The 18265-nt window shown below is 37.6% G+C and overlaps 1 protein-coding gene across 1 annotated transcript in view; it reads right to left on the bottom strand.

The window, feature by feature from the left end:
• The window catches only part of ANO3 (anoctamin 3), a 124561-nt gene that overhangs the window by 18458 nt on the left and 87838 nt on the right, over window positions 1-18265 (bottom strand). The window contains 2 exon segments of the mRNA XM_058421013.1: window positions 9803-9863; window positions 17204-17300. Of these exon segments, the coding sequence (XP_058276996.1) occupies window positions 9803-9863; window positions 17204-17300 (158 nt within the window).

The following is an 18265-nucleotide window of genomic DNA, read 5'->3' as shown; positions in this document are numbered from 1 at the left end:
AGCTGAACACACCTCTGTGAAATCACTTTTAGAAGTGAACAAAGCCCAGGAAAAGCTCTCTTGCTTCCAGCTTTTGGACAGGTAACTGGGAGCCCGTGTGCAGCCTGGCCAGGTTGGCCAACGGCGCAGCATGGCAGCATGGAGATTCTGCCACCACTGAGTTCCAAACACAGCCAGCAGGTCAGGCTGGCTCCACTTGGCTTTGGGCGGTGCCAGGCTGGGCCCCATCCCGGCCGCGAGCTGCCAAGCCATCCTGCTGCGGGAAATCATACAGCAAAACCCGAAGGAAGCTCTGCAGCCTGCGCAGAAAAGCAGTCCCACAGCTAGAAAACACAGCAGGGGCCAGAAAATAGACATGATGCCAGAGGGGCCACTGCCATTCTGTCCCAGGCCCTGAGATCCTGGTGAAGCCCTCTCAGCATCACCTGAAATACTACACCACAACTGCTCCGGCTGCCACCTAGCAGAAATGACATCACCATCAGCAGGGCCTAGGCGAGATATTAACTTTTTCAGTACACAGATGAAACTTACAGATATCAATCCTCTCTTGAATAAGAGAAAAGGGTAAAGACACATAACAAAAACAACATAGAGACACCGATGTCAGTGGAAAAAAGTCAAATCCCAGATGGGAGGAGAATGAAGAGACGCCGAACTTTGGGCTGAAATTATCTTCTAAGGCTATGGTGAAGATATAATTGATACATCAGATTCTTTTCCCTGTAATTAATGAAATGCATTTGGGGGGGACGTAATGTTCAAACTATAGCCATAAGCAGAGGTACCCATGCTGAAGCAAACAGATGTCCAAGCAACTATGATCTAATGAGAAGCCTGAACAAAGAGAGAGATGAGAGAAATAAGAAGCCTTACCCCAGGAATAGAAGAAGAGTACCTCTGCTAGAACAGCTCATCCTTAAAATTGCACCCCAATAAGCTGAGATGACCCACAGTGGTAGTTGTAGGAAGACTACAAACTGTGGGAGGGACTGCACGATTGCACATTTCCATGCAGCTGCTATCTGTGGAAATTAAAACCACAAAAGAACTGTTTCTTGTGAAAAAGTCTCCATAGCATGAAAAGAGAAACTCCTCTCCCTAAGTGAACTGAAGAAAAGTTTTAAAATAAAGTGGTAAAGTGACTGAAAATACTGGGTTTTGCCTCTTTGTCAGTGGGAAAGAAAAGAAGAAGTGTTCTGAAAGTTTATTCTGATTATTATTATTCTTTTCGTTTGTTTATAAAGCTTTCTTTATACTCTTTAAAGTTTTGAACCTACTTTGCTCTTCTTCTAATCCTTATCTCACAGCAAAAAATGAGTTATTTTAGTAGGTGCACTGGCATTTGGCCAACATTCATCCCACCACATTAACTGTTGCCCTGACTCAGATTGGCAAACAAAAACCACTATACCACCCATCTCCAATTGCTCTCAAAAGCAATCCAGCCCCTCCAGTTGTGGTTAATAGTAACTTCTAACTGAATCATCTCTTATCCTGATCTTCACACTCTCAGAATTAAAAGCCTTGATTTTTATCAATCATTGCTCTAGAAAAACAAGACATACCTAACCATACATACATACATAACCAATTGAACATCAAGATGAGACCATCTTGAGAGGAGTAAGATTTGTATAATCCCTAGCTGGTTATATTTTCAAAGGTAAAAACTAATGACATCTGATGAACTCATAAAATTTGGATTTACATTATTTTCTTAAATTATTGCAACTGTGAATATATATGGAAATAGGATCAGAATCCTTTCTAGCAGCACGCTTTCCTTAATGGAAGTTTCGTACTGCTGCTTTATTTTGTAGAATACAGGCCTTTACCAGTTCTCATCTCACCAAGTGAACTGTAGGAAATTGAAATGAGAAGACGCAGCTGGGTCATGACAGCTGTCAGTTGGTCAGGCTGGATCCCAGACATGCAGTGAAGGGCTCCCCTACTTTGCCTCACCTCACCAGCATGGCATGTTCCTAACTGCTGTCACACAGCGACCCTTACTGTACCTGCACTCCCCTCTTCCCACCAGACAAACTGAGCTCTGGGCCACAGCAGTATTTCGACAGGTTCTTTCAAGCTTTGTAGAGCTTAAAGGTTAAGTCTGAGGGGCTTTTTAATGGTTATTAGTGGTTCTGATTAATATGCTGTTTTATATCAAATTCGGGAAAGCAATTAGTACTGTTACAGTTGAATTCTATTAGAGTGTATTTCTGAGAAAATAATTGAAAATAAAACCCGTTTTGTGATTCAATTTCTCTCCAACTCATACTTTCTTTAGTGGGTACTTACGCTCCTTATCAAGCAAGTATACAATTTCTCTCTTAATGAGTAAATTCAGAGCCATTTAAAATGCTGGTGAGGGGTGATGCTGGTGGCGGAGAAAAGCATTCTGTATATGACACTTTATAGCAAACTTCTGTTTGAATCTACATTGTTACTGCTTCTGTTGAGTTTAGTCCTACCAAAAACTGATAGGAAACACATACTTCAGAAGCTAGGCCAGTGCACTTATATTTGGCACATTCCTAGATAGTAAACAGGTAAAAAATAATAATCGGCTACAATTCATATTTATATTCTTCTTTGTAATTTACGAAAAACTTAAGCACAATTTTTTCTCAGAACAAAAATTAAAATACATTTAGGCTTAAATATGTAATGTTTATTACTCATTAAATTTAGAAGAATGTAATTTTTGGAGAGCAAGCTGAATTTTAGAGCAAAGAGCCACACAACCAAACATCCAGTATGTTTTTAGGACTATCATTTGCAATTATTTATTTGTGAATTCTAGAAGTGAAATAGTCTATCTCTTATTTTAAATGTTCTATCTTTTTTTAGTTCATTGATGCAAAGGTAGAAAATGAGCCTTTTGTTAAGTTTGATAATTCTGCAAATATGAACATGTTATCTCAGATCCAAATCTGCTGTTAATAATCTGTTAATCACATCACCATTTACTCCATAAATTAAATTACTTTCTAAGGTAGGGAAACAGCGAAAGCTTCAATTTAATGACATGCAGAAAAATGTAATTTGAATTTGTATTTCTAAAGACTCTATTATCTACCCATAAGCTGAAATTATTATTTTGTTGACAGTTGCAGAGGTTGCACAGACATTATGCCCATCACTGGCAGGTGCTGGGTTGTGGTTAGGAAATGTTGCAATTATTTTATCATGCCAAAAATCTCTTTTCACATACTCAGGTTCACATTGGAGGGCCATTTTAATGGGAAATTCCATTTACACCCTGTAGTGGCCCTTAAATAAGGGCCACCACATCTCTTTGTAAAGCTGAAGGAGAAATTTCAACCTCTCCCTTTCTGAAACTGGCTTTTTTTTTCTTCTCAGCTGGCACAGGTCTCAGATGCAATGTGACTCCAGCAGCACAGAAAAAAATGCAGAGTGCAAAATCCACTGAAGAAACATGATGGTGACCATCATCTGTACAAACCCCCTTTTTCTTGACAAACAAAACAAAACAAAACAAAACAACAACAAAAAGTAGAGCTATTGTAGGTAATTGAACTGCAGCCTAATTCCATGTCAATGTCAGTTCCACTCATTTCAAGCTATAGCTATTGCACTGATTTTCATTGAGCTGGTACTGAGGGATGAGAATACCAGTGAACAAATAACACAATCTCTTGGGTTTTTCCATTCATAATCTGTTCATAGCTTCCTTAAACACCTACATGACCAGTTAATGTAAGTTTTGAGTTCTTCTACAGATTTGCCTAACCTATAGCACTGCTGTTTTACTGCAATAGCATTCCTTGCATATTAAGTTCTAAAGGCAATGATTGTCCTTGAAGAACTTCAACATTTTTCTAAATTGTATGAACATTGATGTAACACTGGAAAAACGAGAGTTAAGTATTGCACACAAAAGGAAGCAGTTCAATACAGCCTGAAAAGCAGGACAGTCCTACCCCAAACTTCAACCCCATTCAGCAGACAACAAAGCTAAATCATAATTCCAGCAACACTGCTACTGCATCACCTAATCCAAACGATGCTGATGAAGGTAAGGATCTAACTAAAGTCCAACTGGTTTAATAAAATTATAATGCTGAAAAAACACCTTTTTTTAAATTGAACTGAAGGCTTTATGAGACATGTGAACTTATAAGTGAGCTAGTAGATACTAAAACTAAAGCTCAACCAAAATAAAACATGTATTTTTCAAATTATTTACTCTTTAATTCATTATTTAACACTTCCCAAAGTGGGAGAACCTAGTGACAGGTACTACCTATTTACACTGGAATGGGCCTTCAAAGCAGATGTGTAGAAATTAGACTTAAAACATACAGCACATCAACTTATTAAAGTTCAGAAACTTTTGTGACCAAAGATGACTTCTTACAAATACTTCCAAAAGAATTACTCATTGTGCATTTAATTACCAAGTTAAGTATGCGTGGGAAAACAACAGAACATAAAACTGTCACAGCACGTTCCTATCCTGAGAAGATTAGAAGGCACAGTAATTTTTTGTATTACTTAGCTTTCAAGCTTTTTAACACAGGACTGAAAGTACAATTTGTACTAAGAAGTGAAGGATTCATCAGGCTTTCATGTTTCTCATCATAGTTAATACATAGCTAATAATTGCAATGTACCTGATTTTTAGGTAACATTGAAAAGGAAGGAGAAATGAAGAGCAAGTTGAAGAAAAGTTTTATGAATTTTGTGGGAAAATCTTGAAGAAATGCATTTATTCTGCTAATCAAACAGGTGCAAGAAGCATTAATGAATTTTTAACTTTGCACTCACAAAAACTGAAATTCAGAGGCTGCAATTTTAGCTGCTGGTTTAAAGGCTTACAAATATTTGCACCCAAAGAATGATTATTTATTTAATTTTAAAATAGTGGTTGATTCAGTAATTAAACCTGAAACCTTTTTATTTGCCTAAAAAACTCATTTAGCTGCCTTTTTATTTTTCCTAAACCCCATTATTCCCCCAAACCTCAAGGATGTAGACATTTGTTTTCTTTTACAAAGGCAGAAGGTTTCTGCAGAGAGGCTGGTTTACTCATAGTTTGCAAAGTGTTTCAGATCCCTGCTGAAAAGCCTCACTCACCAGTTTTATAGATTTATTATTTACATTCAACTGTTTCATCTTTGTTTCTTTTTCTCCCAGACAAAAACAACTAAGAAGTAATAGTTGGCATTACTGTACGAGCCTTTTTGGGATCTGTATTAATAGGCCTGGTTGGATATTTTATTATGTGCTATGAAGAGGCCTGAGTTGTTTTCTCACAGATGGCTTTATGATGATACAAGGAGTGACCCAGGTAAGGAAGAGTACAAGTGTTTTGCACAAGAACATTTCCAATTTCTGTGCAGGGCTGCTAAAATAGTCTTTACTGATTTATTAGGATATCTCTGACTCCAGCCAAACTGTCTTTCAACTGACATTAATTTATTATTTTTAAATTTTAGCTTAGTCTTTATGCCTCTTAACTCTGTATCTCCTCCTTACAAGTTATTTTTTAACCTCTGTAATATCAGGAAAATCATATCTAGTATCAGTGAACCTGTTCAAAGGATTGTGGGCAAATTCAAAACTATAGCTCAAAAGCTCGGCCAAACCTTGATTAACTGAAAAAAAGCTAGACTCTTTAGTAATCCAATGTCAATTACAAAATTAAGGATAAAGCTACATCTGTTTTCAGAAGTGAAAATATTTTAAGAGGCTTAAAAGATGACTGATTTTGTCTTGTCCATGAGTAAGTAAAAAGTGGTATTGAAGTGCAATCACAGTCCAAATATCTACATCATGATCCTGGACCTTATTTTTAAATGTTTAAACAAATGCTGAGAAGCTACACACCTTTTTCTCATAGAAAATAAAATCAAAATAAATTCTGGCAACATGCCCTTTCCAGCTTAAATGCAAGAGCTGAAAGTTGCCAGAACATCAGATTAAGAAGCAGCTTTCAAAGTTGACCACCCATGTGGGTGCTGAATGGGTGTTGCTGGGAGGACATGAGTTATCTTCAGAATATCATGAATCAGGGCCCTCATCTTTTGTTCTCCCATATATCAGTAAGTGGTTAGCTGGACTTACATGTGAGGGACTGCTGAAATAAACCATGAGGTACCCAGTACCAGTGATTCAAATCTCTCAAGCCATATATAAAAAAATTATGTTATTCCTTCAATTCTTCACTAAGACAACTCTCTTGAACTACACAATATGAGTTTCAGAGGTGTATCAGATGACAAAACCAGCACAGCAGACAAGACAGAGGAAGACAATGCTGGGTGCCCATCTGATGGCATTCCAATGGCTGACATCACACCATTCCATCCATCATTGTAATGCTTACTTCAGATTATATTCTTGCCTGTTATCTACGCCCCCTTCATGTTTTCTGAAACAACCTGGCAGTTGTTACCTTACAGCCATTGCTGTGTAAACAATATATTGAAAAGTAAGAAAAAAGCAAAAGATACACCAATATACAACAGGCAGGGTTCAGTAGCAGAGCATCACTCCTCTACTTTGTAATTAAATGATCAACCTATGGTTTTCCTGGAAGGATATTATACTTGCTTTCTTAGAAATAATATCGAGAAATAGCACCCAGGTAAGATTCTGCTATGTGTAACTTTGGTCAACAATGTAACAGAGAAAAATCTGATTAAGATTACAATGATATTTTAGTATCAATACAAAAAAAATCCTCAACCTAACTACTTTGAAGTGAAACTATTCCAAATATAATTTCTAGCTAACTTCTCAGGACATTATTTTCCCAAATTTACATTTGTACCTTCTTCAGTAAATATGACAAGAGCGATTAGGTTTACTTGGATTATTTAATTTGAATTACTTGTAGTTTGTTGGGGAGAATGGAATTACTGAGTAAAAAGAAGCTACATCTAACCTTTGACTACAGGACATCGATTTAATATCACTATCAATGGGAAAAAAGTTGACAAGCATTTTTCCTCTGTCAAATGGATTTGTTGTTTGAATTGCAGGCTAGATCTATAGAAATTATTTAAAATGTTTCAGTATAATTTAGGTAGAAGAAATACTTAACATGAGAGGAAAAATGTGGTGGTCTGTGGACCACCTATAGCCAACAATTCACTCCCTTGGAGAGTGCACAGCCCCTACATTGCCTCAGTTAGCAGTGACTCCTCTTTGGGAAGTCCCTTTGAGAGATTTCCTTATAGCTCAGGGCGAGCAAAAGTGCTTCAACCCATGTGCAGCCCCTAGGCTGCCTCAGTTCACAAGGACTCTCCTCTGGGAAGGGAAGTCCCTTTTCCTTGTGGCTCAAGGTGAGAAAAAATACTTCAACCCATGAGCCTTTAAAGTTCTGCATTAATGTTTCATACCCCATTGGTTATTCCCCTTGTTCCTGGTTTTTACCACTCCTAATTGGTTCTTTTTGGATCCTTCCCCTGATTGTCTTCTTTCCCAATTCCTTTCCCCATTTGCCAAGTTTTGAAACTCCTACCCTGGCTACCCTATATAATCCCTCTCCCCCAGGACCATTTGGCTCTCTTTCCCTCTGGAACTAGTGGAATAAAGAAGCTTTCCTGGAGATCAGGAAATCTCCATCTCAGTGCTTTGACCTGTATCTTCCGGGGTGGCTCTGCTGCTCAGGCAGCCATACAAAGAGCTGATCACTCTGCATCTGAGAGTGCACAAACATCAAGTCACTCTGCACCTGAGAGTGCACAAAGAGCCAGTTACTCTCTGCTTGAGAGTACCTGTGCCTCCGTCAGTCTAGGTGTCTTTTTAAAGATGCTTCTTGCGAGGAAGGTCGTGGCACCTTTACCACTGGACCAGACCGCAAAAGAAAGGAATTATCTCTGATATGTATATAGGTATCTGAAAAAGCAAGGTCCAGTTCTGGCCAGCTAAAGAGTAAAATTATGACAGTATAAAGCATAGTTTATCTGTTTGCAATTACCAGACATGTTTAAATAGAAAGAAAGAAGGTGTTAAAGAAACAATATGTAAAGGCATGGAATAAACAAAGTGCAGAGAAAACTACACATGTGGGATATGCCCTTGTTATTATGCTCTGCTAGAACTCTTTAGTGTGGAAACTGTGGATCACATGATGAAATGGAATTATGTCACTGTCTGTGAATGTTGCAATCAGGTTTTATTCATTATGTGAGTAAATTACATCCACATACACACCAGAGGGAAACTATGTCACACTGAATATAGGCAAGATGGGTATTTATTTAAAGTATTAAAGATTTCAATCCGTATATGCAGTTTTTCCATTCTTTTCAAGTTCAGTCACAAAAACAGCACATGTCCATGAATACCAGAACCCAATTTCTAACATTGTACCCAGCATGTTTGGTAGCAGACTGAAAATCTGAGACAGATTCATCTATATTACACAACAATATCACTCTGATGCTTGAAATTATGAAAAATGTAATGCTCAGCTTTCACTTTGCTTAGCCCATATAATGCCATCTTTCCTGTGGTAAAGCACTGTCATACAGGCAAATTCCTTCTTACACTCGAATCTTGACCTCAGATGAAAATGGAAAGAGCTCTCTTGAAGGAGAACTTGAAGATAGAGATGCAGCGATGTTAAGAAGCTACCTGTGTTGTCTGCACTGGCAACTATATAATTAAATGCACTGTATTTTTACGAATTTTTGAAAGTAATAATTAATAATTGGAAGGCAGTACTAGCAAGATTAGCAGTAAATGAAGAAATATCAAAGAGGCAAGTAATCAGTGTACCCTTTAGTTATATCATGTTAACTTTTAACAATCCAAACATAATTTTTGCATGTATGGGGATGTGCTTCTGTTGTCCATGTAACTATTTGATGTTTTGCTGTTGTTTGCATATTGTTACTTGCTTTTACAATGCCAGCCTCCAAAATCTGAGACATTTTTTCTTACTTCACTTTAAGTTAGAATCATTATAACTTATTCATATACATTACATAAATACAGCTGTTGTGTACCATTTCATTCAAAACTATAAAACTCTGACTTGAATGCAGACAGTTCTATGTATGTGAGCTAGTGTAATTTTCTCAGTGTTTACACAAACAAAGTGTTTACCCATTGGTAGAATCATTTATGTCTGGCTCTATTCTTCTTTCTATATCCCCATATCCTATTAGCCGCAGTGAAAGCTAATTCTACCAGATTTCATGCTGGAACCATTAAGTCTTTTATGGCACCATTACACTGACCTTCTCCAAGAGCCAAGACTGTTCCTGGTAAGTCCTGCTCAACAGTGTCCTCTGTGGGTATCTCCCTGCTTGACTTTGAGCCCCACAGCATGATGTGTGTGATGTCAGTGTGAACACTGTGAGAGATTCAGACTAAGAATTTGAATATAAATACCTTAACTGCAGTAAGAACATCAAACCTTTCCTACACTTTCCTCTAATTAGCTTCCATAAACCCATTTTCATTTATTCTACAGGAATCCTCTACAAGATGTGATTCTTATATTCGCTCAAGATCAGTAACTTAAGCTATGTGTTTTCCTCTAAACGGACTTTGGCCTGAATAATATAAAATTCAGGCTTAAAGGCATTTAGAACCCTGAAGAAAATCACTACATTAGCCATAAAAGGTGTTAACCATTACTGGCATAGAAATTTAAGTTAATGAAAACAAAACAAAAAAAAATAGTTTGTGTGGCAAAATCATAATCCTTCTTTAATTTTTATCAAGAAGTATAATCTCCCTTGTCAAGTAATCATATAAAAGGGTCAGGTGAACTAAAAATAAAAAAAAATAATAAAAAAAGCAAAAATATACTTACCCCAAATTGCCATGAAAATTGCAAAGAAGACAGTCCCTCCATTATCAAACAAATGTGTAACCTGAATAAAAAAAATATATGCATCAGGAAAAAATAATACTGCCACCTCATCTTTTGCCCCAAATAATCCCAGGGTACACAGCTGGTGGCAGAAACTAAAAGCTAAGCATTGTCATAAGTAGCCCTACTAGCAAGTTTCTTCTACCAAGATTTGTCAGTGTCATACTCTGACTTCCAGTAGAATTTGATATCTGCTGTTACAGACTATCACTTCATGCATCACCAGTCATTTTGTTTCACAGACACTGAGCTGTTTTGCCCATATCCACATAGGCTAAAATTTCATCCAGAATTCTTGCCATATGGTAGGTCAAACTTAATCTCAACTATTTCTATTTTAAGGTTTTTATGAGCTAAAAAAACCTCTTCATTTTTCTCCCTCTACATATTACTTACTGTCTCTTGATTACATTTTGTTCTACCTAGGTATTTTGCAATTTCTCTGCAGGTATATAATATGATATGATATGATATGATATGATATGATATATGATATAATATAATATAATATAATATAATATAATATAATATAATATAGCATGTATTTCTTTTTATCCAGACACCTCAGCCTCTCAAATTGTTGACATTCTCCTTCTTAAAAGGCTTGTGCACCTAAACTCAAAAAAATATTAAATCATTTCTAAATATCACTCTGCAGAAGTCTCCATAATTCTAAACTGTGAAGTTAATTTCTTCCATGAATGCTCTTCTCTTAGTTAGATTTACCCCTTATCTTAGTCTTTGTTACAATGTTTTTTTGGTCAGAACAGCAATACAGCTGCAAAGTCAAAGGCTTACTGATTGAAAAAAAGCTTTGTAATAGAAAATACTTATTAATTTATACTTAGTTCTATTTATTTGTTCATACTTACTGAAAACAAGTATTGATTAAAAATTAAGTTTTGCATGCCTTTTAAACACCTCGCTTATGAAATCACCGTAATTTATATCACAAAAATCTGAAATCTCTAATATTCTACCCATAATATGAAAGAGTATTTAGGAAGCTAATAAGATCAATGTCCTTTCAGTAAATTTAAGGTTCCCAATTTATAGCGATGTATTTTATCCAAAGATAATGGACCTACATTTATTCTAATAAAAAGGTGGTTTAAGATGTTGCTGGCAATTAATTAAGCAGTGCAAAGGTTTCAAATTCCTATCTGAAAAAAATAAAAAAGCACAAATCATTATAAAATACTAGAGTAAATCAACTTATCATCATCAGGCATATGTTAAAAGAGGATCTGAGGAGAGAGAAAAAAGGAATGAAGGGGCTCTGATATGTATTGTTCTAAACCATACAGAAAATTCATAGTGATTTCCCATTATCTGAAATAAGAGACTGTCTTGAGATGGAATATCATTGAAAAGACTTCATTGATGCTGATTCTCTTGCTGAATTAAGAATGAATTTTTAAGCTTTTATCATGAAAATAAACCTGTCCTTATGCCAGTGGAAGGGTGCAGGAAACCAGACTCTGTTTTGCTGTACTGTGACCTTCTTTTACACCTGAAGTTACACTAGCCAGCAGGAATGTTCTGTACAGGTATGCCAGCAGTCTGGAGCTGACAGCCTGCCTCAGGCAGGTTACCTCCTTCGAGAGCTGCATGCTGCAAGAACTCATCCTGCAGACAGATTTTCATTCTTCTAGAAAAGGCTGACATTACTACTTCTGCCTCAGAAATCAAGAAAACTAAGTCATGAATGCAGAAACAGTTAACAGAAACTGTGTTTCTTTCCTCAATTTTATTTCTTATGGAGTAAAATTATTATAATATTCTGAGAAATTAATTAAAACCATGTATTCTTCTGTATATCAGTTATGGGGGTTTTGTTTGGTGTTTTTTTTTTGTTTTGGTGGTTTTTTTTGTGTGTGTGTGTTGTTTCTTTTTTAAGGTTCTTAAATGGAACTGACTATTTGGTATTGGAGATGAATAAATCCAATATGTTCCCTGCCAGGATCATACAGCGGGATCAACTGTCAATCAATTATGCATTTTCCTTTTTTTTTTTCTTTTGCTTCCATAAAGGAAAACACAAACATAATGGGTATGAGACTGAAAAAATGTGGGAGGTGAACAAAAGCAGCACAATGAATCGGAGTAATATTACTGGGTTTGAATGTAGACCTGGGTGAGGATGTGTTCTTGGATATTCTGCTCAAGAAAGTGCATCTTTCCAAGAGAACACAAAATTAACCAACCAACCAAACCTAACCCAGTGAAATTAATGTTGCTAAGAGTAGAAGATAAATATTTGGCTCCTGATTTGGCGCTTTCTTGTTACAGAGTGTTTGAGTGAAAGTTTTATAGCACCATACTCAAAATTAAGACTTGCCTCTCTTAAAGGCTAAATGCAGTCTGAAACTCTGTATATCAAGAAGGCCTCTAAACGGAGGTGAAATACTGTAGGACTCTGTCCTGCTTCGTCAGTATACCTGACTGATGTTGTCACCATCAGATAACATTTCAGGCACTTCAAATCTACCTTGAATCAGCATCCTGCCCCAAGTCAACGCCAAGGTGTGCTGGGTGCAGGACCAGCCCCAAGACCATGCAAATCACCATGGATCAAAGAGTCCATTTAATGTGGATGAAAATTACAGTCTGATCATTAGCCATTCAATTCTATTCAGGTATACCTGTCTTTCCCTGAAATTATAAACATCACTTCAGTGTGGCATTTTTAAATGGAAGCGGGAGGGGATGAAAGAAATGGGCCGACACAACACGGAAGAAGGCATCTTCTGTATTTTGTTTCTAGGTTTCCAAAACCTCAGCAGAAAAAGCATTTGAAGTATATGATTTTTTCCAGCATTAATTTGTTCTGTTCAAAGTGATCCTCTGTAGGGAAACTTGGCAGATACTTAACAAAGAGCCCCTGACAGCAGGTTTAATAACCTGAAACATGAGCACACACATAAATGAGGCAGGTCTCAGGACATAAGCAAATTTGGGGAGGTAAGTATCACTTAGAGGAACTCACTGCTCCTAATTAATTCAATGTTTATGTACTCTACAATGAGCTACTTGAATGAGTAAGGATTAAAACACTTATTCCAGAATAAGGGTGCTGATTCCTGAAATTATTCATTAATAGCTTCCCTTGCTTATTAGCTCTTTGCTTATGTACAAGGTAGCCAGAGAAGTATATTATGTTCCCACAATGACAAAACCAGAGGAAAAGGCTTACAAGCTCCATCTCAGGAACAAGAAAGAAGCAGGAAATGCCATTTTCTTTTCCAGAGGGCAGATCCTATGCCTTATTTTTAAATATGTTAGTTCCACTTACAGCACTAACAGTTCTTCAGAAAATACCACTGATTTAAAATCAGACTGTTGTTTTCTAACATTACAAATTGTTTTCATTTACTAATTTGGGTACAAGCACAGTGGAAGTACTGACACGTGTTTAAGAGTTTGTTGCTCAACTTGAGCACACTGTGGTAACCAGAAGAATAACAATCCCTGCCAGAAACCAGGCAGTTCATAGCAAGAGGTAATGAGTGGAACTGCTGTGAATTTTTGTTTAGAGGCATTACAGTGAGTGAAGGCATTATAACCTTTAGAAAAAGCTTCATAAAGCTATTTTTTGGGTTTTATTTTTCTTTGCCATTTGAGTGCCCAGATGGTAATCCTATTCCCCCCCGAAGAGAATTCTCTCTCTCCCCAGATGGGGGAGATCCAGAACATACAAATCCTGAAAGGAGACTATTTTTGTTTGTTTTCTGTGTTCTAATGCAAGGCTGATCAGTTTTTCAGAACAAAAGCACTGGCAGGAAAAGCTGAGAGCTTACACGAATTTCCATAATTGTAGACACAAGAAAATAGTGCACGAGACAATGGAATATGAATGGTTACTCCTTGTCTTCTCTGGTCGTCACCCAATTTTTTTTTTTTTTAAAGGATTGATTTGAAAACAAATGAAGTATGGATGGACTGCCACGTTTTTCCCACTGCAATGAATTATCCCCAATGTGACATGTGTGGATTTGGCACGGCCTGATTTTCTGGTAGCTGCTGGGGGAGCACAGGGGAAGCTTCTGTAAGAAGACGCTAGAAGCTCCCACCATGTCCGACAGAGCCAACTTCTGATGGCTCTGAAGATAGGCATGCTGCTGGCCCAGTTAGGGAGGCTGGTAACGCTTCTGTGATGACGTATTTGAAGAAGAAAATCAAAACAGCACACATGCAGGTTTCTTTCTAGGGGTGTGGAGGCACTGCAGTCACCACCATCCCGGTGCACGTCATGGCTGCTGCCATCCTGGCATGGCCCGCAGTGAACCTTGCCTGCCTAGCCACCTGCATTGTGGGCAGAAGGGCAGGAGTGGCACTGGCAGCTTCTCCTTCCTTGTGCTCTGCACAAAAAGCTGGCGGCAATGCGCCACCGCAGCCGCCACCATCTCAGCATGGCCTGGCTGCCCCTAGCCAGCCATGCTACAGCTGAAAGGGCAAGGGCAGCAGGGGCAGCTTCCCCTTCCCAGTGCCCTGCATGAAGAAAGGCATTAAATAGCATCGGCACCACTGCAGCTGCCAGTGCCTGTGAAATGGTAGCAGGGCTGCCTGGTCGGTAGTGGAAGCATGATGTGCAATTCCCTGATACGGAATCTGGACAAGTTCAACTTCTCGGTGCTGCAGGATCTTCCAAGAATCTTTGAATTAGTGGAACTTGTTGACAATGGTACCTACAAGCAGCAATTTTTCTTCTAGTCAGAGAAGAGGAGGAAGTAAGGATGCGTGAAGGGAAAAACTACATGGTGACACCAAGGTCCGCAGAAGAAAAGAAGGGTGCGCTGGTTTTGCACGGAAGTGTTTTTTTCAAGGAAGTGATAGCAAAACCAATCAGTGACTAAGTTTGAATATTGACATCTCGTGTAGCCACTAAAAAGGTGACATGCCTCTGTGAACACACAAGGTTAAAAATCAGAGAATTCCTGGAAAAGTTTTCTTTTCCTCCCGGCCTGCCCCATGAGCCCATAACCCATAAGCAGCTATGGGAGGCTGTTTGACATGGGAGGGACTTCACAACTGCAGATTCCCAGGCAGCCGCTTTTATGGGAGCTAAAAGCCACAAGAGGAGTGTTCTTTCTTGTGGGAAGTTACATTAACATATCAAAGGAGATTTCTGTCTCTAAATGAACTGATGAAAGACTATTTTATAAGTGGTAAACTGACCTGGAGTTCCAAGTTTTGTCTCTATAAGTTGTCCGTGAGAAGGGAAAGGAATCTTGTGAGGGAGGGGAAGTGTTTTAAAGGTTTTATTCTGATTCTTATTAATTTTTTTCTCTGTTGTAGTTTTGTTAATAAACTGTCTTTATACCCTTTTAAGTTTTAAGCCTGTTTTGTTTGTCTCCTAATCCTATCTCACAGCAAAAAAAGGTAAATCATTCTAGTGGGCACTTATATCACTACACTAATTTTGAGAAATAGAAATTGGTGAACTGAAACCACTACACACGGGGAGAAGGTACTCCAAGTGTCAGAGCTGAAATTCCTCAGCAGTCTGTGGTGAGGACTATGGTGAAACAAACTGTCCTGCTGTAATGCATGAAGTCCACAGAGGATGCAGAGATCCATTTGCAGCCTGTGGGAAAAGCGTTAACACTGGAGTGGGTGGATGCTAGAGAAAGCTGTGATCCAGTGGGAGACCTGAACAGAGAGAGAGAGCCCCTGCTTCCAGATACACAGAGAGAGGGCCCTTTCTTCCAAACTAGAGCAGCCTAGCCTTAAAGGCCGCACCCCATGGACGAGTGACCCACGCCACAACAGTTTTGGGAAGACTGTTTGCCCATGGGAGGGACTCCATGGCACAGCAGAGAGAAGACTCCTCTTTCTGAATGAACAGAATATGATCTTGGCAACAAACTGACCAAAACCCTCATACCCTGTCTCCCAGTGCTTTGATGGAAAAGAGGGAGGGGGTGGAAGGGGAAAAAGGGTAGTTTGAAGGCTTATTTTACTTCTCATTATCCTCCTCTGACTCTGTTAATAATGAATTTGCTTTATTCTGTTAAATTTGAACCTCTTTTGCCCCTAAGAGTGTTTTTCTCCAAGTGGTTAACTCATGAGCTCTATGTTAATTTTTTCCTCTCTCCTCTGTCCTCTGGGTAAGTGAACAACTTTCATGGGTTTGGCCCAGTGTCAAACCATAACAGACATTAAATGTGAAATTTGCATGATTTAAGCACATGATGTCAGTGTAAATATAAATAAAACACAAAACCTGCTTCTTATTAACTGAGGATGTTAAAATAACAGGATCTACAGTTAAAGGCATGCTGCAATTTCAAATCTATTAATTTCCTGTTAAAACTGCAGTGGACTGCTGAAGAGGCACCTTCTAAAAAGAGGCATATCTGGGATGGGTTGTATAGCTTGCATAATCCCATTTCAATTAAGAAAGCTTTTACTTTAAGTACACATTTAAAAAAAAAATTAGTAAAAAAGAAGTTACAAAACCCCCTCATGGAGCTATTTTCTGTTTTATAGCTATAGCAGCGTTTAAAAACAAAAACCACTTTTTCTTCAAGTACATTTCCAGTGGTATTTATTGCTGTTGTTACAAGACAACCTCCTAACTTCTGCATTGTAAAAGTAAATAGTAAACATCAATGATTTTTAAAAGTATTTTCACAGATAGGTTTGAAATGTTGAGCTTTATTCAGCATTGGTCCTATCTGTAAGAAATGTTTACATCTAATACAAAATCCGTTTTCTCTTTGACACTTCTGCAGTTGTGTTGTAATGCCATGGCAAAGAGACAATCATGTTTTAGAAATACAGGCACCTGAGAAAGATTTAATTTATGGGACAAAGAATACAAATATAAAAGCCAAGGCTGCTTTTCTAGCATTATGAACATATCGCACATCAAAATATATTGCTCACCTGCAAACACTGTATGTATACAGAGGATTTTATGATTATTTAAGTTTAAAGAATAGCTTATTGTAGCAAAATATTTAATTGTATAAAATCTTTGCATTAGTTTGACAGAGCAAAGCAGATGCAAAAAATTCAAATACAAAGTAAGCAAGGGAAACAGAGAAATAAGATAGTTATAGAGGAAAGTAGGAAAAACCTTACAGAGTTTTATTATGAAGTCCTCACAGGAGACTCAATAAGTTAATGAAAATAATAAGAATTTATTAATAACAAAATGCTCACAGAAAACAATTCTAGAAAAACCCCAGATTATTTTAGGGCATTCCCTTATTAGAAAGATGAACTACAAAGGCTGAAAACATATGTAGACAAACATTTTTTTCAGGAAACTTGGTTGAAACAAAGGCAGCCATTATACAATCAAAATTATCTCGATAATAATACAATAATTACCTTGGCATATATGCAGCTTTCATTGAGTTTTTGCAGTGTGCAATTGCGTTCACACATAGGGCACATAATGGTTTCATTTGCCTCGCAGATCTCTTTGCTTTAGTATGAAATAGAAAAATAAAGGTTATGAAAAACAATTCTAGCATTCCCAAGATTTTCTGAGGTTATGCAATTTGTTCTCTGTTTGTTAATAGTACATGCACCACAAAACTGGATAAATAAAATTAAAAGTGACTATTTGGCTTGGAAAGCTTAATCCCAAATCAGGAACCTGAACACTACGGACCATAAAGTAGTATACAATATTTTTGGGCATCATGTTAGACTTCTCACACTAGCCAACTCTCTCCTATATATCACAAATAGAAAAACAAAAAATTGCTCGCTACCTTTCAGATGTATTTTTAGCCTATTTTTTTAAATTATGTACAAGATACCAAACCTTCAAAGGATAAACAACAATGGTATATCTACATTGATTTCAATCAAATGACGCCATTTATATCAGCGGAATGTTTGTTCCACAGGACAACAGCATTCACACTTAGATCAGTCACATGTAAAAACCCACTAATGAGGATTTCTGGCAGTAGTATTTCAAGTCTCTGTATTTTTATTTTCTAAAGAAGACCTTACATACAGGTCTAATTAAAAAACCTCCACTTTAACATCCTATTTTGAGGGTCAGTATCTTCAAGCCACATTCTGGTGTTTAAGAATCCTATGACTGAAGAAGATGAAGTCTCTGTTTTCACTGGGACCATTCGTATTCAAAGCACAGGACATAGCTAAGTGTTTCAACAAAGGCAAAATAGAACTAGCAGAAGTGCAAAAATGAATTTTAAAGCAAATTTTAACTGTAGTGAGTAAGGTTCTTGAAGAACCTCACCAAACACCTTTAGCAATGATGACATGCCTGAAATGATCCTGACACACTAGGGAAGTACCAGTACAAAACAAGTGCCAGGAAAGCCCAACTACTTTGTTTTAATAAACATGGTACTTTCATCTCTCCTTCTCATATAAGCTGTATTTACACTTCTAGTACTGCTTGGAAGATCA

Source organism: Hirundo rustica, chromosome 6 (assembly GCF_015227805.2).
Source record: "Hirundo rustica isolate bHirRus1 chromosome 6, bHirRus1.pri.v3, whole genome shotgun sequence".
Classification (NCBI taxonomy): domain Eukaryota; kingdom Metazoa; phylum Chordata; class Aves; order Passeriformes; family Hirundinidae; genus Hirundo; species Hirundo rustica.
The sequence above is the reverse complement of the archived record's forward strand: the minus strand, read 5'-3'. Positions and strand labels throughout refer to the sequence as shown.